The sequence below is a fragment of the Salvelinus namaycush genome, chromosome 4, assembly GCF_016432855.1.
Source record: "Salvelinus namaycush isolate Seneca chromosome 4, SaNama_1.0, whole genome shotgun sequence".
NCBI lineage: Eukaryota > Metazoa > Chordata > Actinopteri > Salmoniformes > Salmonidae > Salvelinus > Salvelinus namaycush.
In genome coordinates, this window is record NC_052310.1 from 70,758,520 (window position 1) to 70,784,686 (window position 26,167).

Below are 26,167 nucleotides of genomic sequence, written 5' to 3' on the forward strand. Positions count from 1 at the left end.
GCAGTGTGGAGTGCGATTGAGATTGCGTCATCTGTGGATCTGATGGGATGGTATGCAAATTGGAGTGGGTCTAGGGTTTCCGGGATGATGGTGTTGATGTGAGCCATGACCAGCCTTTCAAAGCACTTAATGGCTACTGACGTGAGTGCTACGGGGCGGTATTCATTTAGGCAGGTTACCTTTGCTTTCTTGGGCACAGGGACTATGGTGGTCTGCTTGAAACATGTTGATATTACAGACTCGGTCAGGGAGAGGTTGAAAATGTCAACGAGACACTTGCCAGTTGGTCCAGACATGCTCTGAGTACGTCCTGGTAATCCGTCTGTCCCTGCAGCCTTGTGGGGCGGCAGGTAGCCTAGTGGTTAGAGCATTGTTCTAGTAACCGAAAGGTTAGTGTCCCGCTCCTTGAAAGCGGCAGCTCTAGCCTTTAGCTCGGTGCGGATGTTGCATGTAATCCATGGCTTCTGGTTGGGATATGTACGTGTGGGGACGACGTCGTAGATGCACTTATTGATGAAGCCGGTGACTGAGGTGGTATGCCTCCTCAATGCCATTAGATGAATCCCGGAACATATTCCAGTCTGTGCTAGCAAAACTGTTCTGCAGCGTAGGATCTGTGTCATCTGACCACTTCCATATTAAGCGAGTCACTGGTACTTCCTCCTTTATTTTTTGCTTGTAAGCAGGAATCAGGAGGATATAATTACGGCATGGCCGATTAATTAGGGCCGATTTCAAGTTTTCATAACAATCGGTAATAGGCATTTTTGGATGCCGATTACATTGCAATCCACGAGGAGACTGCGTGGCAGGCTGACCACCTGTTACGCGAGTGCAGCATCAAAAGGACCTGGTGGCTGCAAGGAGCAAAGGTAAGTTGCTAGCTAGCATTAAACTTATCTTATTCAAAATATTCAATCTTAACATAATCACTAGTTAACTACACATGGTTGATGATATTACTAGTTTAACTAGCTTGTCCTGCGTTGCATATAATCAATGCGGTGCCTGTTCATTTATCATCGAATCACAGCCTACTTCAACTTCGCCAAACGGGTGATCATTTAACAAAAGCGCATTCGCGAAAAAAAGCCCAATCGTTGCACCAATGTACCTAACCATAAACATCAATGCCTTTTCTTAAAATCAATACACAAGTATATTTTTTTAAACTTGCATATTTAGTTAAAAGAAATTCATGTTAGCAGGCAATATTAACTAGGGAAATTGTAACACTTCTCTTGCGTTCAGTGCAAGCCGAGTCAGGGTATATGCAGCAGTTTGGGCCGCCTGGCTCGTTTCGAACTGTCTGAAGACCATTTCTTCCTAACAAAGACCGTCATTAATTTGCCAGAATTTTACATAATTACAACATAACATTGAAGGTTGTGCAATGTAACAGCAATATTTAGACTTAGGGTTGCCACCCGTTCGATAAAATACGGAACGGTTCCGTATTTCACTGAAAGAATAAACGTTTTGATTCCGAAATGATAGTTTCCAGATTTGACCATATTAATGACCTTAAGCTGGTATTTCTGTGTTATAATTAAGTCTATGATTTGATATTTGATAGAGCAGTCTGACTGAGCGGCGGAAGGCAGCAGCAGGCTCGTAAGCATTAATTCAAACAGCACTTTCCTGCGTTTGCCAGCAGCTCTTAGCAATGCTTGAAGCACAGCGCTGTTTATGACTTCAAGCCTATCAACTCCCAAGATTAGGCAATACTATAGTGCCTATAAGAACATCCAATAGTCAAACTTAACTGGGAATATGGAGGACTGATGTTAAAAGGAACCACCAGCTTTCATATGTTCTCATGTTCTGAGCAATGAACTTAAACGTTAGCTTTTTTACATGGCACATATTGCACTTTTACTTTCTTCTCCTACACTGTGTTTTTGCATTATTTAAACCAAATTGAACATGTTACATTATTTATTTGAGACTAAATTGATTTTATTTATGTATTATATTAAGTTAAAATAAGTGTTCATTCAGTATTGTTGTAGTTGTCATTATTACAAATACATTATATATATATATATATATATATATATATATATATATATATATATATATATATATATAAAAATTGGCAGATTAATCAGTATCAGTTTTTTTGGGTCCTCCAATAATCGGTATTGGTATCGGCATGGAAAAATCATAATCGGTCAACCTCTAGTAAAAATGAGGTAAAAACGGATTTAAGTTCATAGCTCTATGACTCACAGAAAGTGCAAATGAGGGAAAAAATAACCCCATGGAGATGAGACCAGCAATCAACAATCCATCTCTTCTCCCGTATTCTGTCAATACTGAATATTCCTCCCCCTCTTCTTTCTCTCAATCCAGGAAGGAACGTCCCATCTCCATGGGGTTATTCCAGTTACCAGGAAGTGATTTGACCTCTGACCCGCAGAGGGAAACCGTGGAAACGCCGTCTGAACCCTGGAGATATAACGACCTGAGCCACCCTCACTCCAACACCAGCCTTAAGGTAACAATCTACTTCCCACCTTTCAATCGCTTTTCTCAGATGCCAACGTTGTTCTAACATGCAGCCACTGTTTTGGACAGACTTTTCACAAATTCACTGTGTGAGTACAAAGTGGTTTAAGTCTGCAATCTAAGATGAATGACCGTACCCTCAGACCTGACCATCCCCCATGCCTCCTCTCCTCTTAGCATTTCCCAGAACTCTGAGGGGTGACGTAAGGCAGGGGTAATTTGGCCCAGAGTAGATACTCTGTGTCTGTGGAAACATACGCTTTCAACCCGTCACCCTGCCGGAGGACGGGAAGGCTTATTGAAAAGGAAGCTTGATTCAGTGTGTCTGCAGTACCAAAGCACGATTGAGAGGGAGACTTGAATTAGTGTGCCTAGAATGCCTAAGCAGGGGGGTGGGGTATGAGTGTGTCTGTGTGTGGCTGAGGGCCCATGGGGAGATAGGAAGTGGTACCATTCGGGGCCAGGAGCAGGGGAAGAGTAGAACAGAGGAGATAGGGAGAGAAGAGGGGAACAGAGGAGCGAGAGAAGAGGGGAAGAGTCTAACAGAGATACAGGACAGAGTGTCTGAGCAGACCGAAGGGCTGCTTTTTGCCGGGGCCACGCTAGAACCTCCCCACAGTTGCCCATAGAAACCACGCTGTGAGAAAAGGTCTATCATGAATACTCATTCATGATGGGCTGATTTTAAGTATTCATTTGTTGTGATATTTTTCTACACGGGGGTAGTTGCAAGACAACATTTGACGTAAGATATGGGACTGGCACTTAAGTTTCATCTACTCATGTTGAAGCTCAGTCCTGGCTGCTGCTAATCATATTTTCTACATAATCCTCCCTATCAAACCTTTGCTTTCTCTATCCCTGATCCCACTAAACGGTCTCTTTCTCACTTTAGATGCCTCGGGCACAATAGAGGTGTCACTGTGGATCTCTCACGCTGACTATTTATCACACACACACTGCCTTTTCATCAGGCTCCCACAGTTCAGACTCACAGGGATGCCTTTGTGTGACACCTCCGATTCGACATTTCCCAAAGATTTACAGTTTTTGGTTACACTCCTCCCCCCTCTCTCTCTCCCTCTTTCTCTCTCTCCCTCTCCCCCGCCAATTCTATCTGTCTTAAGTTTGCAAACACACCAGTGTTTCCCATAGGATTTGTTTTCAGTACTGGTGGGTGTTCCCATAGACTTCCAGTCATTAAGCCAACAACTACCCATTTAAAAGCGTGTCTCGCCAGGAATAAACAATTGTGTGTGTATATTTACATCCATACGTGTGTGTATATATATGTATGTATATACAGTTGAAGTCATACGTTTACATACACTTAGGTTGGGGTCATTAAAACCCATTTTTCAACCACTCCACAAATGTATTGTTAACAAACTATAGTTTTGGCAGGTCGGTTAGGACATTTACTTTGTGCATGACACAAGTCATTTTTCCAACAATTGTTTACAGACAGGTTATTTCACTGTGTCACAATTGCAGTGGGTCAGAAGTTTACATAGACTAAGTTGACTGTGCCTTTTAAACAGCTTTGGAAATTCCAGAAAATTATGTCATGGCTTTAGAAGCTTCTCATAGGCTAATTGACTTCATTTGAGTCAATTGGAGGTGTACCTGTGGATGTATTTAAAGGCCTACCTTCAAACTCAGTGCCTCTTTGCTTGACATCATGGGAAAATCAAAAGAAATCAGCCAAGACCTCAGAAAAAAATGGTGGACCTCCACAGTCAACTTAGTCTATGTAAACTTTTGACCCACTGGAATTGTGATACAGTGAAATAATCTGTCTGTAAACAATTGTTGGAAAAATTACTTGTGTCATGCACAAAGTAGATGTCCTAACCGACTTGCCAAAACTATAGTTTGTTAACAAGAAATTTGTGGAGTGGTTGAAAATGTTTTAATGACTTCAACCTAAGTGTATGTCAACTTCCTATTTCAACTGTAGGCATACAGTGGCCCATTATCAGCAACCATCACTCCTGCGTTCCAATGGTACGTTGTGTTCGCTAATTCAAGTTGATCATTAGAAAACCCTTTTGCAATTATGTTAGCACAGCTGAAAACTGTTGAGCTGATTAAAGAAGCAATACAACTGTCCTTCTTTAGACTGGTTGAGTATCTGGAGCATCAGCATTTGTGGGTTTGATTACAGGCTCAAAATGGCCAGAAACAAAGAATTTTCTTCTGAACTCGTCAGTCTATTCTTGCTCTGAGAAATGAGGGCTAAAATCTAAGACTGAAACATGTTTCCCTCAAGAATTTCCCTGTATTTAGCGACATCCATCATTCCTTCAATTCTGACCAGTTTCCCAGTCCCTGCAAATGAAAAACATCTCCACAGCATGATGCTGCCACCACCATGCTTCACTGTGGGAATGGTGTGATGAGAGGTGTTGGGTTTGCGCCAGACAGTGTTTTCCTTGATGGTATAAAGCTCAATTTTAGTCTTATCTGACCAGAGTACCTTCTTCCATATATTTGGGTAGTCTCCCACATGCGTTTTGGTGTTTGCTTATTTTTTTTCTGGCCACTCTTCCGTAAAGCCCAGCTCTGTGGAGTGTACGGCTTAAAGTGGTCCTATGGACAGATACTCCAATCTTCGCAGTGGAGCTTTGCAACTCCTTCAGGGTTATCTTTGTTGCCTCTCTGATTAATGCCCTCCTTGCCTTGTCTGTGAGTTTTGGTGGGCAGCCCTCTCTTGGCAGGTTTGTTGTGGTGCCATATTCTTTCAATTTTTTTATAATGGATTTAACAGTGCTCCGTGGGATGTTTAAAAGTTTCTGATATTTTTTTATAACCCAACCCTGATCTGTACTTCTCCACAACTTTGTCCTTGACCTGTTTGGAGAGCTCCTTGGTATTCATGGTGCCCCTTGTTTGGTGGTGTTGCAGAATATGGGGCCTTTCAGAACAGGTGTGTGTATATATACTGAGATCATGTGACAGATCCTGTGACACTTAGATTGCACACAGGTGGACTTCATTTAACTAATTATGTGACTTCTGAAGGTAATTGGTTTCACCAGATCTTATTTAGTTGCTTCATAGCAAAGGGGTTGAATACATATGCACGCACCACTTTTCCATTTAATTTATTTTAGATTTTTTTTAAAATAAGTTATTTTTTTCACTTCACCAATTTGGACTATTTTGTGGATGTCCAGTACATGAAATCCAAATAAAAATCAATTTAAATTGCAGGTTGTAATGCAACAAAATAGGAAAAACGCCAAGGGGATGAATACTTTTGCAAGGCACTGTATGTAGATATTCCATTACAAATCAGCCATTTCCAGCTACAGTAGTCATTTACAACATTAACAATGTCTATGGAGTATTTCTGATCAATTTGATGTTATTTTAATGGGGGGAAAATTGATTTTTCTTTCAAAACAAGGACATTTCTAAGTGACCCTAAACTTTTGAATGGGAGTGTACACACACACACAGTACCAGTCAAACGTTTGGACACCTACTCATTCAAGGGTTTTTCTTTATTTTCACTATTTTCTACATTGTAGAATAATAGTGAAGACATTAAAACTATGAAATAACACTTGGAATCATGTAGTAACCAAAACAGTGTTAAACAAATAAACATATATTTGAGATTCTTCAAAGTAGCCACCCTTTGCCTTGATGGAAACTGCACACACTTGGCATTCTCTCAACCAGCTTCAAGAGGTAGTCACCTGGAATGCATTTCAATTAACAGGTGTGCCTTGGTAAAAGTTAATTTGTGGAATTTCTTAATGCGTTTGAGCCAATCAGTTGTGTTGTGACAAGGTAGGGGTGGTATACTATTGGTAAAAGACCAAGTTCATATCAAATAAGCAAAGAGAAACGACAGTCCATTACTTTAAGACATGAAGTTCAGTCAATCCGTTAAATTTCAAGTGCCGTTGCAAAAACCATCAAGTGCTATGATGAAACTGGCTCTCATGAGGACCGCCACAGAGTTACCTCTGCTGCAGAAGATAAGTTCATTAGAGTTAACTACACCTCAGATTGCAGCCCAAATAAATGCTTCACAGAGTTCAAGTAATAGAAACATCTCAACATCGACTGTTCAGAGGAGACTGCGTGAATCAGGCCTTCATGGTCAAATTGCTGCAAGGAAACCACTACTAAAGGACACCAATAAGAAGAGGAGACTTGCTTGGGCCAAGAAACACGAGCAATGGACATTAGACCAGTGGAAATCTGTCCAAATTTGAGATTTTGGGTTCCAACCGCCGTGTCATTGTGAGATGCAGAGTAGGTGACCGGATGATCTCCTCATGTGTGGTTCCCACCGTGAAGCATGGAGGAGGTGGTGTGGTGGTGCTTTGCTGGTGACACTGTCTGTGATTTATTTAGAATTCAAGGCACACTTAACCAGCATGGCTACCACAGCATTCTGCAACAATACGCTATCCCATCTGGTTTGTGCTTTGTGGGCCTATCATTTGTTTTTCAACAGGACAATGACCCAACACACCTCCAGGCTTTGTAAGGGCTATTTGACCAAGAAGGAGTGGGATGGAGAGCTGCATCAAATGACCTGATCTCCACAATCACCTGACCTCAACCTGTTTGGGATGAGTTGAACTGCAACAATTTAAAAGATTTTACTGAGTTACAGTTCATATAAGGAAATCAGTCAATTGAAATAAATTCATTAGGCCTTAATCTATGGATTTCACATGACTGGGCAGGGGTGCAGCCATGGGTGGGCCTTGGAGGGCACTTGGTAGCTGGGATTGTGAGGCCAGTTGGATGTACTGCCAAATTCTCTAAAATTACATTGGAGGCAGTTTATGGTAGAGAAATTAACATTTAATTATCTGGCAGCAGCTCTAGTGGATATTCCTGCAGCCAGCATGCCAATTGCAATCTCCCTCAACTTGTGGTGTTTTGACACCTGTGGCATTGTGTTGTGACAAAACTGCACAATTTAAAGTGACCCTTTATTGTCCACAACAGAAGGTGCACCTGTGTAATGATCATGCTGTTTAATCAGCTTCTTGATATGCCAGACCTGTCAGGTGGCTGTATTATCTTGGCACAGGAGAAATGCTCACCAACAGGGCTGTAAATACATTTTTATTTCAGCTCATGAAACATGTTGCATTTTATTTTTGTTCAGTGTGTATATATAGATAGATACTGAATTAATGACTTTGCAATAATCTTGTTTCAACATAAATCTGTTGTTCTATCTCTTCTGATTGCCCCCCCCACCCCCCCCCCCCCCCTTTGTAATCTTTATACCTCTGTGTTTTGATTATGTGGCCAGTTGTGATCGCTGCTCTAAAACAGGCCTTCGTTGTAATTTTTCTCTTAACCAGTTGGGGGTGCCAGACTCCCCAAGCAGATGGCAGAGGCTTTCGGCCAATCAGCAGGCTGAACAGAACCAGGTCCAAACTACCGCGTTGTTGTTTTTATGGCCTGTAATAGCTGTGTTGTTGACGACGACGACGACGTCGTCTCATAAAAGCGTAATCTAGCCTTTATGCCACCATAGATCATAGTACATTGCCAGCTGCATGCAATCCAAGCAGGTTACTCACCTGGACCGGGGTGTGACTGTGGGGCTGAAATTTAAATGATCCCTATTCCCTATGTAGTGCATTACTTTCAGCCCTATGGGGCTCTGACCAAAAGTAGTGCTCTATATAGGGAGTAGGGTGCCATTTCAGATGCATCGCAGTCTTTCAGGGGTTCAGTCGGCTTGCTAGGATTACTAATACATAGAGAGCACCAGCTGTACTTCAACCCAATCAACTAGCCTTAGCTGTAGAATATACTACAACATGTTTGTTGTTTTGTTTTCTAACTGTGTGATCTAACGACTTTGATTTTAATTCAGATGTTTTTCTGGTTGGTTTAAACTGCATTCAGTTTTCTTGGTTTGTTTTATGCACTTTTATACCATTGCCTTTAAACCATTGCCTTTTGACTGAGCATTAATGGTTTTGTTGCATTGGCTAACTTTTTTTCAAATATGCTTATTCCTTTTTGAGAGAAAGAAGCTGACTTGAGATATAGCCCTTGACCATCTGTCATTATTTAATTTATTCTTCCTCCTCTTTCTCTTCGGTAGGATGAGATGTCAAATGCTAACCGTGGAGGCTCCAAGTCGGGAACCCCCATATCCAGGCAAGGAGCAGGCTCCAAAATGTCCTCGCAACAAGGTGGCTCTAAATCGGCCACCCTGATGTCTTCTCAAGGAGAGTCCAAATCCGGTACCCCTATTTCATCTCAAGGGGTGGACTCAAAGTTGGTTACCCCAATGTCCACACAAAGCGGCGGCTCAAAATCTGTCCCCCCAATGTCCAGTCAAGGGGGCGGGTCTATGTCGGCCACTCCCATGTCTACTTCCGTGTCTGATGTTGCCATGGCATCTGTGGGCACGCCCCACCAGGAAGAGTTAGAGGAAGTGGGTGAGGGTCTGACCAGGAACCTGGACAGAAGCGACAGGAAGCCAGAGAACATCAGCAGTAAGAACACCACAGTACAGGAGGGACAGGACTCCGAGCTGAGAGGAGCAGGAGTCACAGGAGGGTCAGGACCTCTCACAGGTCAGTACTGTAGCTACAGGGCATAAACTGAGATAACATGGGGATTGGCTATGTTGGGGGACTTGGATTTTGTTACATTAGAAAACCTACTAAAATGTGCTTGGCATCACATTGGCCTCACCACTGTATTCACCATGTCAAACGTGCCCATTTGTCCCAGAAGGATAGTACTCTAACATGTTATTCCATCTCCTCTCCAGACGCAGCAGATGATAACACTGAGTCATCAGAGGTGCAGTCCATCATAGAGTCCACTCCTGAACTGGACATGGACCTCAGTGGCTACAAAGACGCCAGGTAGGGTCAACAGGAACTAGTGTTTCTATCTCCATCTCTGCATCTCTATCCTGAACACTCAATCATCATTTATCTGTCAAACTGTACAGACAATCGCTTTTAGCTTGGTCCTTGCAGCCGGATATGAAAACAAACATTTTATTTTATGATGCAGTGTATTGAAGCTGTGGTCACTCAGACGACCTCCCGCTCTCTCCCTCCCCCCATCCATCTCTCCCCCCTTCCACCCCCCTCCTCCCATCCCTCTCTCCAGTACTCCTTCTAAAGGAGTAGGTATAGAAAACATGGCGTTCGACAGGAACACAGAGTCTTTGTTTGCGGAGCTGTCCTCGGCAGGACCCGACATGGAAGTAGACATAGCAGACATGGACGAGGGGGCCGACCTGCTTGGTAAGACACGCCCACCTTAGACACTTGCCTCTCACCTATTCTAAGACCATCATCTCATACCCACGCCTTGGGTAAATCTGGAGAACTCTACCTCAGTCCCAAATGAATGGCAAAAACTTGACTGGCACTTGTGTGTACTTGCCATATTTACTAGGATGGACTTCCCTTTCTACAGAAAATATTAGCCATTTCTCCGCTATCACATTAACTTTATTTCCATACTGCATACTTCATATCATTATTTAATATTTTTCTTGGTTCTTCTCTTCAGATGAGTTTTCTGGTGTGTATCAACCATTCCATTCACACCCCTTGCACTTTCTCCCTTATCACTCATCACCCTCTCCCTAGTTTTCCCTTTTTAGTTTCCAAACTATGACTAAAATATACAGTGGGTCTCCCTTTTAGTGAGGTTGTAGGTTAGGTGTTCTTTAGGCTGTATATTGACCTGGTGGAGTCCCCATAGAGTCAAGTCGTGCTGTAAGACGATCTTGTCAAGTTAATCAGTTTTGTTTTCTACCTTACATTGCCAGCATGGGTGTCAGACTCAGACCTGAACTTTCTTGGTAAGACTGAAGGAATGTGTGTATCATGTTGTTTTATATCGTTCCGTTTTAGATTGGAGGAATTCCCATTTCTTATTAAAAATGTTTCCTTTTAATCCCTCCTTTTCTTCGAAGGTATGGGTCGTGAAGTGGAGCACCTCATCCATGAGAACACTCAGCTGCTGGAGACCAAGTAAGGCGTGTTTTCAAATCACCTGCATCCATGCTCAAGAAATCAATGAAACATTATTAATTTGCCAGAGCAAGAATGTCCCACGTTGTGTAGTAAATTCACACTACTGCCACCTTCCGTTCAGAGGGATTTAGCTTTCATCAAAGAGAGTTAGCGCAGTGAGACCTAGCGCAGTGTTTCTGAATCCTGGTCCTGGAATCAAAGGGGTGCACATTTCTGTTTTTGTCCTAGCACTAAACACCCAATTCCATTAATCAAAGTTTTGATTATGAGTTGATTAGTGGAATCAGGTGTGTAATGCTAGGACAAAAACAGAAATGTGCACCCCTTTGGGTCCCCAGGACCAGGATGCAGAAACAGTGGCCCAGAGAAAGTTGGTGTAGGGCCTAATGATCATGCTGACTAATCTCTGTCCTCACGGTTGCGTCAGAAATGCGTTGAACGTGGTGAAGAATGACCTGATAGCGCGTGTAGATGAGCTGTCGTGTGAGAAGGAGGTGCTGCAGGGAGAGCTGGAGGCTGTGACTCAGGCCAAGACCAGACTGGAGGAGAAGAACAAGGAGCTAGAGGAGGAACTCAGGAGGTCAGTCTTTACTCTGCCTTCCTTCTCTCTGTCTGTTCGTTCCCCTGTTGAGATTAATATGGGATCCCTAGGCATTTCCAGTGTCTGTCTGTTGTGTGTGTTCATCTCCAGTATGTGTGTTCATCACATGGTGTGTTTCTCTCTTAGGGTTCGGGTGGCAGAGGAAGACAAAGTGAAGACCAAGAGTGAGAACAGTGAGGAAGATGTGAGTTGTTTGTGTGTGTGAGTTGTTTGTGTGTGTGAGTTGTTTGTGGACGTGTCTAATGAGGGTGCTGATACCACTCCTGGCAGGCGGATGTTCCCACGGCTCAGAGGAAGAGGTTCACCAGGGTAGAGATGGCCAGAGTCCTCATGGAGAGGAACCAGTACAAGGAGAGACTGATGGAGCTACAGGAAGCTGTACGATGGACAGAGATGATACGGTGAGAAGAGGGGGGAGGAAGCGAGAGGGAGGAGGGGAATCTTGTAACTAAGAGCCAATTTTTGCTTGATTCAAAAAGTGGTTGGCGGCTTCGTATGGATGGTGTGACGCAGTTGCGGAGCCTCCGGAAGCATGCAGAGGCCAAATTTAGTGCCGCTGTGGGCCTCCCAAATTTTGGAACAATGCGGAGGGCTCCGTATAGCTCCACATTGACATGATTGGTTGACGGTAGGTGGCGGCTGGAGGTCCTGTATAAACACAAACTCACTTGACGACAGCTCTGCTCAACAGCTCTGCGCTGCTTTGTGAAGCGCAAGAAGTATGAATGCCCTGACTTCTGCAGAGGCCGCATGACCGCCAATGCAGACGTCGGATTGACCAAGCAGCGCCTTTAAAGCTGAGCTACTCCAAAACAAAGTGATGCATATTGAAGAGTTTTTGTCTTCTGTGTTCCACCCACACATTGTTCTTATTGATAAACATGCACCCCTTCTAGTGCGTTCTGTCCTTGGCGATTCTAGCTAGTTGAGTAACAAGATCGTTTTTCCCCCAGCTGAATAGTGACGACTCCATGAAATATGTTGTTATCTTCCCTCAGAGCATCTAGAGAGAACCCTGCCGCCGCAGACAAGAAGAAATCCAGCATCTGGCAGTTGTAAGATTCCCTCCTTTTTCACAATCACTCCTTTCCTACTACCACTCCTTTCCTACTATCACTCCTTTCCTGCTATCCCTCTTTTTCTACTACCCCTCTTTTTCTACTACCCCTCTTTTTCTACTACCCCTCTTTTTCTACTACCCCTCTTTTTCTACTACCCCCTCTTTTTCTACTACCCCCTCTTTTTCTACTACCCCTCTTTTTCTACTACCCCTCTTTTTCTACTACCCCTCTTTTTCTACTACCCCTCTTTTTCTACTACACCTCTTTTTCTACTACCACTCCTTTTTCTACTACCCCTCTTTTTCTACTACCCCTCTTTTTCTACTACACCTCTTTTTCTACTACCACTCCTTTTTCTACTACCACTCCTTTTTCTGCTATCCCTCTTTTTCTGCTATCCCTCTTTTTCTGCTATCCCTCTTTTTCTGCTATCCCTCTTTTTCTGCTATCCCTCCTTTTTCTGCTACACCTCCTTTTTCTACTGTCCCTCTTTCTACTATCCCTCTTTTTCTACTATCCCTCTTTTTCTACTATCCCTCTTTCTACTACCACTACTTTCTATCTAATTTTCTTTACTCTTTCCTTTTTTGTCTCTGCTTTCTTTGTTCTCCTTTTCTCCGTACACTCATCTCAGAGGTGTCAAACCATACCTGAAGCTAGTCATAAAGATGATTGTTGACCATCATTGATTTTGTTTTCCCCTTTTTGTTTTCAATTTTTTTTTTTATCACGTTTTGATCTCCAGTGTGTAGGTAAACTTTTGCCATGCTAAGGGTCTTCTTGAATCTGGTTTTTAACAAACAACATTAACAAAACATGCAGGGAGTGCCTGTCTGATCAGGGAATGGCTTTTTACTTTAAGTGACATTTTGTTTTCATTTAAAGTAGGAGTGAGCTCACATTTTTTGAAAACTCCCAAGGGAAACCAATACTTATCCTCTTTGTCAAACGTTTTGAATACGATTCACCTACAAACAGAAGGTGTGTGTCTACCTAGTACGCATATGAAATATATTTAACTGAAATGTCTTATAAATGGCAATTTCCCAATACAGGCTCTCCCTGTTGAGTTTCAGTAGGAATGGCTATGGTGTGTGGTTCATTTATGAATGACATGTATTGTTGGAGAGGGGTGTAATGCATCTGACTAATAATTTACTGATATTTTAGGCAGAGGGTAAAGCATTTATTTGTGTGCGTGAAATGTTAAATGCATGTTTATTTATGAAGAAATCCCTTGTCTTTCCTGTTGCCCTCTGGTCCCTCTGTCTCTGTTATCATGCCTGTGGTTGTTGTTGTTTGTCATATGTGTGCAGGAGGTGTGTTGGGATGTGGGAGGGTGTGTGTGATGGGGTTGGGATGAGGAGAAAGAGGGCATACGGTGGAATAGATGGTTGTATTCCAGAGTCAGGTGCAGTATGCCATCTGTGATTGGACAGATTTCTGAATTGACACACTGAGGTTGTTATCAAAAGGGTAGGCTATTTTCTGCTATATGGAGAGGGTCATGAAGTCTGTTTTGACCTGATGGACTGTAGATATTTGATCTTAAACAGAAAGAATCCTGATATTTTTGGATCTAGCCTTCTCATCTCACTCTTACTTAAGAAGCGTTGTCTAGAGCTGGGATTAGCAGTAATAGTTTGTAACTTCTGTTGTGTTCTGTGTTGACATACTAACTGCCTGGTTCGTGTTACAGTATTAACCAATGCATTCCCTGCTCTCCCATCCCCTGTAAAATTGCTGAGTGGAGACTGGCTCGCTGTTAAACCCTCCTTTTGGTCGTTGGTGTAGTCTTGGGGGTGGGGGGGTGTAAATCAACCCTTGATTTGAATATTTATCCCTTAAACCCTGCCGCTGCTGCTTTGTCCACCCCTCTATATATGTCTCTGTCTGCTCTTTCTTTCTACCTTCTCCATCCCTGTATCCCTCTCTCCATCCCTCCCTCCCTCCATCCCTGTATCCCTCTCTCCCTCCATCCCTGTATCCCTCTCTCCATCCCTCCCTCCGTCCTCCAGTTTCAGCCGGTTGTTCAGTTCAAGTGGCGGAGCAGCTAAGAAGCCGGCGGAGGCGGCTCCAGTTAATGTGAAGTACAACGCCCCCTCGTCCCAGGTCCAGCCCTCTGTGAAGAAGAGGAGTGCAGCGCTGCAACAGTTACCCAGTGACAAGAGCAAGGCCTTCGACTTCCTCAATGAGGAGTGAGTGTTGGAGACATCTACTCATCTGTCCATTCACTCATGATCCACCCAATTATTAATACAGCCTTTCACTCATCGAGGATTTAATCCTCCTTTGGCCCCACCTCCATGCCCCCATCCATTCAGTTTATTTATCTATCTACGCCAGATTGTGTGTCCAGAATAGATGGGAGGTTTTTTATGCATCCCCCCGTTCAGGTCTGAGGCAGGCAACATGGTGTCTCGTAGGGAGCAGAAGAGAGCCCAGTACAGACAGGTGAAAGCCCACGTTGAGAAGGAAGAGGACGGCCGGGTACAGGCCTATGGGTGGAGCCTGCCACAGAAATTCAAGGTAGTTCAAGTCTCTTTGTGGATTACTTAATATGGCTGACTTTTAATATATAGGTTACGTTAGGTTAAGCGACTCCAGGTATTTTGACCACACAATTTTATTTTACAGGTGGCCAATGGTGGTCAGACGTCAGAGAACAAGATGAAGAATCTACCTGTACCGGTCTACCTCCGACCACTGGATGAGAATGATGCTACCATGAAGGTGTGTATACCAGAGTATGTGAGCTGGAGTGGAGCGTGCCTAATTTGACTGGCGCGTGGAGCGAGTTTCCCAAAGGCTGGCGCTTCGGCCTTCTCGCCCGCTCCAGTAGCACTCACTTCACAAGCTCAGGCCATGCCCAGCCCAGCATGCATTTGTAGTTTACTTGTGTGCTGCTAATAGCCCCTTGCTTTAGTTTATGTCGTCTAGTATGCTAAATATTTTCATAAAGAAACTGATAAAACACACAGGTGCAAAATCAAGGTGACTTACAGAGATGAGAAGGTCCAAGCACAAGAGAGGGCGTGTGGTGATGTAGTGTCCACAACTAAAGAATCATTTTGGGGTCAGAAAAGATTGGTATCCCGAAAGCATGATAGTGTACTTAGTGTCATGTTTTGTCTTTCATCATGTCTTGTCCCTGTGCTTCCCTCTGCTGGTCTTATTAGGTTCTTTCCCTCTTTCTCTCTCTCTATCGTTCCGTTCCTGCTCCCAGCTGTTTCTCATTCTCCTAACGACCTCATTTACTCTTTCACACCTGTCCCCTATTTTGCCCTCTGATTAGAGTCCCTATTTCTCCCTCTGTTTTCCGCTTCTGTCCTTGTCGGATTCTTGTTTGACGTTTGCTGTTCCTGTGTCCTTGTTCCGCCCTGTCGTGTTCTTTGCCTTCTTCAGATGCTGCGTGTGAGCAGGTGTCAATGTCAGCTACGGCCAGTGCCTTCCTGAAGCGACCTGCAGTCTGTGGTCGCGTCTCCAGTCGTTCCTCTCTGTTGACGAGAGGATAGTATCCAGGAGAATCATTATTTGTTTTATTCTGGAATAAAGACTCTGTTACTATTACGTCGCTTTTGGGTCCTCATTCTGCAGCACAACACTTAGTACGTGTACATACTAACAGAAAGGAACGAGGTGGGTAGCTAGCTGTGTCATTGTAGCAAAGTATTTATAAACAAAAAATCAGATCTCTTTAAGTTTTGTTAATTTTTGTTCTATTATCTATACAATAGGCCATCATTGATTTTGGCCCAATAGGCCAGGCATATTACCTCTTTCAAGGAGCTTTATCTGTTTTGATAGGGTTGTTTTACCTAAAAATCCTTTTAGGCCTACCTACAAAAAAAACCCGCATTCCTGCCCAACCTGGCAAGAACGGCCCAAAGGGTGTTTAGCGTCCCCAGTGGCTCTGCAAGTGCTTAGAGGGTATTCTCCACTGCTGGCCTGTTCTCCAGGCACTATCACATGAGCCTGAAGTCACAGACTGGCCAAACTCATGTTTCTAAAAGTGAATTCAAAGGCACTGTAGACAGAGCCTAATAAGGCATTTTTTGTTTAATTTGTAATGAATTCTAAGTAAGTCACAGCATATATATGCAATTTATAGAATACAATTATTTAATATTTTGGGTTGTAGTTTGAAATACTTTCCACACTAGAAGTTAATGGTTACATGTATGAGGAATGTATATGTGGGATCAATGGAGGATGGATAAGAAGTATGGGTCTGGAGAGTTACTAAGTAAGGGAAAAGGAAATCACTTGGTTGCGGTCACTGATGAAGTTGGATAGCTATGGATTAGTGAGGAATGTGGCCGAGGTCAGGTCAGATGAAGGGAGAAGGAACTTTTTTAAATTATACGTAACTTAACATGCCTGGCAACAAAGATGTAGTGTTTAGAGGTGCAAGGAGGAGACTCTGCCTAAAGGAGGGTATAAATACTTGTGCTGAGGGAGACATATCTTTGTCTTTTCAGCTGTTTGACCCAGTGGGTGAATAAACTTGGTTTAAGCTTTGATTAGTTGTCCGTTAGGTTCTGACAAACAGAGTGAAAAACAAAAAAAGACAACGAAATGTTGTTTTCAAATGCTGAGCACTTAATGTCCCTGCCAGCCTGGTGTAGCGCTCGCTAATGCTTCACAATGTATTTCTTTGTAGCCTTAGCCTATATTATTAAAAAACTGTCAAGTAATTCAATTTTGTTCCTTCTTAGGCTCTCTGTCTGGCTCCTGACCTATTCAGAGTGTTTATATGTTGTTTAATATGACATGTAGCCTATTTGAAATGATGAGCGCTTCTTACATTAATCTTTTCATGTTTATTCAAATACTTTTTCTTCAGGTCATATGGTTTGGTTTCAATACTTCAAAACAAAATGGTAGGTCTGGGTAGTCACAAAAATAGATGGGTGATGGTTCAATTGTGATTTTTAATGAATGGAGCGAATTTGGAGCAGCAGTTTCTCTTCCTGTGAGTGATGAGTGGTTTTTAGCAGAGCGGTAGGAAAGGACCGCTCCGCTCACAAACTGGTCTGTACACCTATTCTTACCTTGTATGTCTCTCTATATACAGGGACATATTGCTAACTGTGTGTCTCCCTCCCGTAGCTGTGGTGTGCTGTAGGTGTGAACCTGTCAGGGGGTAAGACTCGTGACGGGGGGTCGATAGTAGGAGCCAGTGTGTTCTACAGTGACCTGACCAGCCCTGGTCCTGAGAGCCGTTGCAGGAAGATAGGATCACAGAGCAGTCTGGACAAACTGGACCAGGACCTGAAGGTACATGTACACAACACACATGGTCAGCCAGCACACACACACACACATGCGCTCATACAATACTGGTGTGTGTGTGTGTATGCTGTAGGAGCAGGAGAAGGAGCTGCATCACCAGGAGGAGCTGTCCTCTCTGGTCTGGATCTGTACCAGTACTCAGGCCACCACTAAGGTCATCGTCATCGACGCCAACCAGCCTGGGAACGTCCTGGAAAACTTCTTAGTCTGCAACTCCCACGTCCTCTGCATGGCCAGCGTGCCAGGTCTGTGTTTGTGTGCGTTTTTATATGAGCACTAAAGACCCAGCAAAATACATCTATTTATTTTGATTTTAGCTAACCATAACATGTTTGTTTGTACATGTTTATATATGGTGGTCTTGGGTGTATATGTGCTTGCGTGTGTGTTAGGTGCCAGAGAGACCGACTACCCGGCAGGGGAGGAGGTACCCCATAACCCGGAGGCGGGGTCAGGTGCTGAGGGCGGGACTCTCGAAGCCAGCACAACCAGTAGTGGCTCAGGGGGCGAAGCTGGAGTGCTGGCAGGGATCAATGTGGTTGGCTGCTCTACCGAGGGGGCGGTGGCTACCCCCCAGACAGCAAGCACAGGTAAGAGACGTCCCTCTGAAGTTTCTACAGATCTAGTGACACTGGACTGATGTGCCGAGTTAGTGGATAGTTTGCTAGTTCCAGAGGTGGGTGATTGCTGAGTTTGCTAGCTAGACTAGAGGTCATGGACCCGGACCTGAACGAACCCGAGAACAATCAGACCGGAACCTGAATGGAACCTAGACCCGATTTGGACCAGAGTGACAAAAATGTTATGTTTATCAGCCAAGTTGATCTACTGGTTAACAAGTAGGTCTTTTATATGTCAGCTAGGCCTTCTATAAGTTAATACATTCACCTTATTAGCGTAAAATAAATATGCTATAGTCTATGCAGAGCTGTGGTCAGGTCCATTCAGTCTGTCAGCTGTAGTTACGTAGACCGAGACCCGATGACAATCAAACAGGACCCGACCCGGTCCCGAGGGACAAGTTAGAGCTGTCGGGTATATCAGGCCCACTCTGACCAGTGAAGACCTCTAAACTAAACCCTTTCACCCGACTTTCTCCATGGAATGATCCGCTGAATTCCTAGGTCTACCCTACAGGGTTATAGAAACATGATTTGGGCTATTGGTTCCCAAATGGGATTCCCTGTCCATTTAAAAAGTATTCTACTCTTCTCTCTCCCTCCTCCCTGTGTAGACTCCAAGGCTGCAGAGGAGGCTACTGAAGCTACAGAGGCCAGTGCAGGTCCTGCAGATCCGGAGCATGACTTAAGTCAGAGGGCAGTCTACACTGAACATGTCTTCACTGACCCTCTGGGTGTTCAGAGTACTAGCCCTGGGAAGTCGCCAGCCAACTACACACAGAGGTATGGACAAACACACACACACGGACAAACAAAAACACAGACACAAACACGCATTATAACATCCTGTTTCCATTCTCAGGGAGTCTGATCTGGTGAAGGATGGTGTGAGCTCCAACCCTAACCCAGAGGAACAGGACCTGATGAGAGAAGAAGCCCAGAAGATGAGCAGTGTTTTACCCACCATGTGGCTGGGAGCACAGAACGGATGGTGAGGCACCAATCTGCTAATTAATCAATCAGATCTGTTTATCAATCTCATATTGATCTCATCAGTCAAACTGGTGTGTGTGTGTGTGTGTTTCAGTGTGTACGTGCACTCGTCAGTGGCCCAGTGGAGGAAGTGTCTCCACTCTATAAAGCTGAAGGACTCTGTCCTGGGCATCGTCCATGTGAAGGGGAGAGTGTTGGTGTCTTTGGCTGATGGAACACTGGCTATCTTCCACAGAGGAGTGGGTAAGGCTGACGTGTTTCCATATGCTTTCTTACATTTGTTTGTGTGTCCATTGATCTACTTGAATCCCATATAAGGGGATTCACCTGTTTTTGCTTTGTCATTATTGGGTATTGTGTGTAGATTGAGGGTGAATTTTTATTTATTTAATCCATTTTAGAATAAGGCTGTAACATAACAGTGGAAAAAGTTAAGAGGTCTGAATACTTTCTGAATGCACTGTATATGCTGGTGCTAACCCCCACCCCTTCCCCTCCAGATGGTCAGTGGGATCTGACCAACTACCACCTGTTAGACCTGGGCAGACCCCACCACTCTATCCGCTGTATGACTGTGGTTCACGACAAGGTCTGGTGTGGCTTCAGGAACAAGATCTACGTGGTCCAGCCCAAAGCCATGAAGATAGAGGCACGCCTGACACACACACGGAATCATGCAGGCTCAGATGGACTGACTCGCATACTAAACACACAGGCTCAAACGGACTGACTCGCATACTGAACACACAGGCTCAGACGGACTGACTCGCATACTGAACACACAGGCTCAAACGGACTGACTCGCATACTAAACACACAGGCTCAAACGGACTGACTCGCATACTGAACACACAGGCTCAAACGGACTGACTCGCATACTGAACACACAGGCTCAGACGGACTGACTCGCATACTGAACACACAGGCTCAAACGGACTGACTCGCATACTAAACACACAGGCTCAAACGGACTGACTCGCATACTGAACACACAGGCTCAGACGGACTGACTCGCATACTAAACACACAGGCTCAAACGGACTGACTCGCATACTGAACACACAGGCTCAGACGGACTGACTCGCATACTAAACACACAGGCTCAAACGGACTGACTCGCATACTGAACACACAGGCTCAGACGGACTGACTCGCATACTAAACACACAGGCTCAAACGGACTGACTCGCATACTGAACACACAGGCTCAGACGGACTGACTCGCATACTGAACACACAGGCTCAGACGGACTGACTCGCATACTGAACACACAGGCTCAAACGGACTGACTCGCATACTGAACACACAGGCTCAAACGGACTGACTCGCATACTGAACACACAGGCTCAGACGGACTGACTCGCATACTGAACACACAGGCTCAGACGGACTGACTCGCATACTGAACACACAGGCTCAGACGGACTGACTCGCATACTGAACACACAACCATCCACAGATTATAGTTGTAACCCTCCTCTCCTTTTCCATCCTCTCTCATCTCTCTCCCCCGTAGAAGTCATTTGATGCCCACCCCCGTAAGGAGAGCCAGGTGAGACAGCTGGCGTGGGATGGAGATGGTATCTGGGTGTCGATCCGACTGGACTCTACTCTGAGACTGTTCCACGCCCACACACACCAACACCTGCAGGATGTTGACATAGAACCCTACGTCAGCAAGATGCTGGGTGAGGAACCCAGGGCATTTAAACACCTGCTGTTGTGTTCTATGCTTCTAATGCAACTTGTTTGTGTGTCCTCGTTAGCTGATTAATATGGGACAGGGATTCATGGCGTTAGAAAGCCCAAGTCACGTACAGGAAATATAGACCGTACTTCATTATTTATTTTCTTAATAATGAGTCATGTTGATCTCCCTCAGGTACGGGGAAGCTGGGCTTCTCGTTTGTCAGGATCACAGCTCTCATGGTGTCCTGTAACCGTCTCTGGGTGGGCACCGGCAATGGCGTTATCATCTCTATACCTCTCACTGACAGTAAGGGGAAGTAATGCATCTCTCTCTCCATCACCGTCTCTTTGCCCATCTCTTTCCCCTCTATGTAATTATTAATTTATTTCTCATCCCTCCATCTATTCACCCTTTCTCTATTTAATGATTAATTTCTCTCTCGCTCTGTCTCTAGCCAATAAGGTGACGGCGGGGCCAGGTAAACCTGGTGGAGTGATCCGTGTGTATGGTGATGAAAACAGTGATAAGGTGACAGCTGGAACCTCTGTACCCTTCTGCTCCATGGCTCACGCTCAGCTCTGTTTCCATGGTCACCGAGATGCCGTCAAGTTCTTCACGGCTGTCCCAGGTAATTTCACTTCTCTTCCCTCTCTTCTTCTCCTCCTCCTGCCTTTTAACTGGATGAAGGTCCTCCCTTCCCCAGGTCAGGTGATCCCGTCAGGTGCTGGGGGAGCAGCAGAGGTGGGGAGTGACAAGGGGGTAGAGGAGCACCCTCAACAACAGCAGGAAAGGTCTGTTCTAGTGATGAGTGGTGGAGAGGGATACATCGACTTCAGGATGGGTGAGTTGGCTAGGACCGTCATATCAGACAATCAATTGACAAGTACTGTCCGTATATGGCAGGGCATGAAAACATACAGATTTGTATAAATTGAAGTGGCTTAATGTTTGTCTGTGTGTAGGTGACGAGGCTGGGGAGACTGAGGAGGCACTGGATGAGCACACTCTGAAGCTGCAGCCGTTCCTGGCTAAAGCTGAGAGGAGTCACCTGATCGTCTGGCAGGTCATGGGCAGTCAGGCCTGAACTTTTAACCCTTGATCTCTAACCCTGCCACAGAGATGAAGAATGGGAGGAGCCTGCTCGAAGCAGGAACAAAGCTGGCCAATCAGATTCACTCTTCTGCATGTTTCTTTTTGTTTTACGGTTATTTTTTATTTAATTTGTAATTTTATTGATTGTATTGAATTTTAAATCTGATACAAGCCTGTTGCTCTTTTATTATTATTATTATTATTATTATTATTATTGAAAACAAAATTATTTCTGTTTTATTTAATTTTCTTAGGTCATGTTTCGCACTTGGTTTTATATTGTATGCCTAGTGTCCAACCCCTCTGTCCAAATACTGCGTGGTGATTGGTTGGAATCAATGTAGGTTCAGGGTGTGTCTTTGGCCACACCCCTGTCCTCATCTTTGCTTCCTTTCAGTAAAGGACCGATTGGACAGAGGAGACAATACTGTATGAAACTGTACGAGACACCTGCACACAGGAGAATAATGATGTCGGTGTTTGAACTGCAAAACCAAATCAACCGCATGATGTCCAATAAGAAAGCAAGTATTACAGGACAATCCAGCGATGGAGCCAATCCTGTGTGTCCTAAATGATACAGGTGTGCTCTTCTTGCATGATCATTTTTATTTTATGTTGTGAGAACATGGATGTTGATTGTACTTAATACAGTTTAATCAATTGTCAGTTTTCTGGACTTGGGATCAGTGTTGTTCTCCATGACTATGGTCTATGGAAAACCTGATAGATCACAGATCAATCATGTCTGTAGCTGCAGGGTCAGAGAATCGCCCTATTGCATTACCGAAAAATGCATCCTCCCTTCCTAGGGGTAATTACAACTGGGTTGGATTGATGATTGAGACAGATTAGTAGTTAATTACCTCACGGAAGGTAGGTAGGGTTGCACTTTAAGTGTGTTGGAACAGGGTCTCTGACTTTAGTTTCTGTGCCGCTGCTCTCCCATCCTGCTCTCCCATCAGCTAGAGCTTGCAGACATTTTACAAAAATCAACTGTTGCCTTAGGTTTTGAAAGTAGAAAAGGACATGTTTAAAACTACATTATGGACTTTTGAAGTGTGACTGAGTATGTATACCTATGTGAAAGAATGTTACCAAAGGAAAAATAATTTCACTTGATCAGAATAAAGTAAATGTACAGTGTTGTAGCAGCATTTTCAACCCATCTCTCTGTAGATACAATAACATTTTGACAGACCGTCTTTGTTATAAGGTTCATTGTGTATGGATAGATATATTTTTTAAGCCATCTCTGTAAATGCAGAGATGTGATTGTGTATAATAGCTGGTTTCTCTGCTTCTGGAATCTTTTGTATGCTGAGAGTAGATGTTACCCATAGGCACAGATCTAGGATCAATTTACCCTCCGCAAATCCCAACGTGAACAATTAGTGGAGGAACAACTCAACACTGACATTAGATAAGCGTCTAGGGGCAACGTCTTCCTTTTACCTTTTGTACACTAGGGGACAGGGTGACTGATCTCTGACCAAACAGGATCCCTCCTGATAGGTTGATATGATACTGAAGTGTTCAGAGACTATTTGAAGCCTATTTTTATTATTGACTTTTGTATGTTTGTCTTTTCGACCCTAATCTGTGGTTGCATCTAGATGGGGAGTAAGGTGTCATTTAATCTGTGGTTGCGTCTAGATGGGGAGTAAAATGTAATTTAATCTGGTTGCGTCTAGATGGGGAGTAAGGTGTCATTTAATCTGTGGTTGCGTCTAGATGGGGAGTAAGGTGTCATTTGACACACTCGTCCGGTGTCTCTGGTCTGTGTACCAGCAGATTGTGCTGGAGAGTGTTACTACGGTGTCTGTCCTGAGGAGTGAACGAGGGCGTGTGTGTGTGCCTTTGTGCTGGTCTGTGTGTGTGTCTGTCTGTCTGCTCTCCAGGAGAAGAGATGTTTCATATCGCAGTTTAGCCATTTCAGTATTTATTTCTATGAATGAGTCTTCGCAGTTCAGAATGTAACTTTGTACAATATGAAATATGACTATATGAATATAAATTGTATATGAAACATTGAAATGGCTTGGGTTTATTGTTTTGACAATGATTGTAATTACTGCGCTATACATTACCCTGCTTGTACAAAACATTAAAAACACCTTGCTAATATTGAGTTGCACCCCCTTTTGCCCTCAGAATAGCCTCAATTTGTCTGGGCATGGACTGTACAATGTATCAAACGTTCCACTGGGATGCATGTTGACTCCAATGCATCCCACAGTTGTGTCAAGTTTGCTGGATGTCCTTTGGGTGGTGGTGGACCAATCTTGATACACACAGGAAACTGCTGAGCGTGAAAAACCATTCTTACCCATTTATCCTCTGAATTTCACACATACACAAGCCATGTCTCAATTGTCTTGAGGATTAAAAATCATATTTTAACCTGTCTCCTCCCCTTCATCTACACTGATTTGAAGTGGCATCAAGCTTTGACAAGGTGAATCCAGTTGAGTCTGTCATGGAAAGAGCAGGTATCCTAATGTTTTGTACACTCCAGAGGGGGAGGTTGAGTGCACTGGGTAGAAGTTGGCATTAGGAACAGATCTGGGGCCAGTGTATCTTCACAAAATCCTCCATTACTGCTCAGGTAAAATGTGAAACTGACTTTAGGTCAGTGCCTAAGATCAACTTCTTCCAACTCCTGTGTTGATGAACAGGTCAAGGTCACCCCCCCTCCCCCCAACTTGTGTTGCTCTGACTATTGTTGCCCCCAGTAACAGTACATCCATTACCTATCTATGTACTGATACAGCATATCTTTAGCCTTTAATTATTTTAACTATCAATTAAACTGACTTGTGGGGAAACTTGTGTGTCGCCTCTGCTTTTGGCTTTTTGCAAGATTTCCAAGAATTTTGGAAGCACTGTCAGCTGCTCGTTCACAGACCTGGGTCTTTCCAATGCATGAGGTCTGTTTTAAAATCGACCTCTTGAAATATACATTGTTTTCAAATTTAAACGCATAAATGCAGTGAGCTCAAAGTATTGGGACATTGACAAATGCTTTAATTTGAGGGTATTTTCATCCATATCGAGTGAACCATTTCGGAATTACAGCACATGGTATCTCACAGCTCTGGTTCATCGTGAGTCTCCTATAACGCCCTGGACCAGAGCTAATCGGGTACCAGTGTCCAAGAGGTTGCTACAATCACAGCTGCATCCGGTAGAGCACTCAAACTCAACTCTGGACCTCGAAGCCAGTACCACTACGTGTTTTCATTGTTGCCCTCTAATTGGGAACTGATTTAGACCTGGGACACCAGGTGGGTGCAATTAATTATCAGGTAGAACAGAAAACCAGCAGGCTCCAAACCTCGTAGGGTCGGAGTTGAATAATAGCGATACTACGCCTGTAGTAGTTTTAGTGACCACTAGATGGCACCATTGTCTTGTATATAGTCAACCTCTTCAGGAGTACTTAGTTACTATGCAAGCTCATTGCTCTATGGCAGAGAAAAATAATTGCTTGCTTTATGTGCATGTAACACTGACCTGGCGTGGGATCAGGAACCGTTTTACCTGCGAATTCTAACACTTCCGGGAATGTTTCAAATTACTTCGATTTTAGCTGAGAGTCAAAAGAAGCCCATGCAACTAGTGTAGGCTAGTCATTTAAATTGGGTGCGTTTTAGATTATACTTAATATTAATTTGACAAAGGCTGTGTAGAGAAATACAGTATGCTACTGATTTGATCATTGTACAAGGCCAAATGCGTGGCCTGTCTGACTGTGCACTGGACAGGAGCTGTCCACTTCGCTGTGGTGCTGAATATAAGAACGTTTGGGATGGCGCGAATCCGAGTGCCACAGCCACGAGCATCCCAGAGCAACGCGCAAGAGCAGCGACGTGATTAGGGATTTGTAAAAAAACAGTGATAAATTAAAACTCCAATAATAGGCTAATAACTTGGGCCAATACATCTGGAATGTCAATCAGTGTACCTTGCTGGGAGGGTTTTCCCGCGATCGTGTAGGCTTAGAGACGTCATGATGATGCTCACTCTTATTGGTTAAGGGACTGCCATGTTCTGAATTAGCATAAAGGACGCAACTGGAAAATGATCCACTTGGGGGTAAGCTGGTGATGCGTCACAGCCGTTGGTGAAAGAGAGAAAAAAAATAACTCAAAATATCGACAAACCTGCGAATCAATGCGTACCAATGGCAACGAAACCATTCGTGATCTCAAAACGGAACACAAACGTGCTACAGGTGATTCGAGGCATGAGCATTGGAATCGAAGATATCCGGGGTCCCAAGTTCCATAAACAA

The 26,167-nt window shown here is 44.0% G+C and overlaps 1 protein-coding gene across 2 annotated transcripts in view; it reads left to right on the forward strand.

Annotated features, from left to right (window-relative positions):
* The window catches only part of LOC120046797 (C-Jun-amino-terminal kinase-interacting protein 4-like), a 58,392-nt gene extending 34,395 nt beyond the window's left edge, over positions 1-23,997 (forward strand). The window contains exons 5-28 of one of the 2 annotated variants that reach the window (XM_038992308.1): positions 2,356-2,500; positions 8,612-9,089; positions 9,290-9,386; positions 9,640-9,776; positions 10,457-10,514; positions 10,945-11,097; positions 11,245-11,302; positions 11,389-11,519; positions 12,117-12,173; positions 14,198-14,377; positions 14,576-14,708; positions 14,817-14,912; positions 17,292-17,459; positions 17,548-17,719; positions 17,867-18,064; positions 18,709-18,877; positions 18,957-19,085; positions 19,182-19,330; positions 19,588-19,736; positions 20,605-20,776; positions 20,971-21,084; positions 21,233-21,406; positions 21,482-21,619; positions 21,741-23,997. In XM_038992308.1, coding sequence (XP_038848236.1) covers positions 2,356-2,500; positions 8,612-9,089; positions 9,290-9,386; positions 9,640-9,776; positions 10,457-10,514; positions 10,945-11,097; positions 11,245-11,302; positions 11,389-11,519; positions 12,117-12,173; positions 14,198-14,377; positions 14,576-14,708; positions 14,817-14,912; positions 17,292-17,459; positions 17,548-17,719; positions 17,867-18,064; positions 18,709-18,877; positions 18,957-19,085; positions 19,182-19,330; positions 19,588-19,736; positions 20,605-20,776; positions 20,971-21,084; positions 21,233-21,406; positions 21,482-21,619; positions 21,741-21,862 — 3,577 coding nt within the window. In that variant the 3' untranslated portion in view covers positions 21,863-23,997. Of the gene's footprint in view, positions 1-2,355; positions 2,501-8,611; positions 9,090-9,289; positions 9,387-9,639; positions 9,777-10,456; positions 10,515-10,944; positions 11,098-11,244; positions 11,303-11,388; positions 11,520-12,116; positions 12,174-14,197; positions 14,378-14,575; positions 14,709-14,816; positions 14,913-17,291; positions 17,460-17,547; positions 17,720-17,866; positions 18,065-18,708; positions 18,878-18,956; positions 19,086-19,181; positions 19,331-19,587; positions 19,737-20,604; positions 20,777-20,970; positions 21,085-21,232; positions 21,620-21,740 lie in introns of both variants that reach the window. The other variant, XM_038992307.1, reaches the window with a different exon arrangement.
* The last annotated feature ends 2,170 nt before the right edge of the window (positions 23,998-26,167 follow it).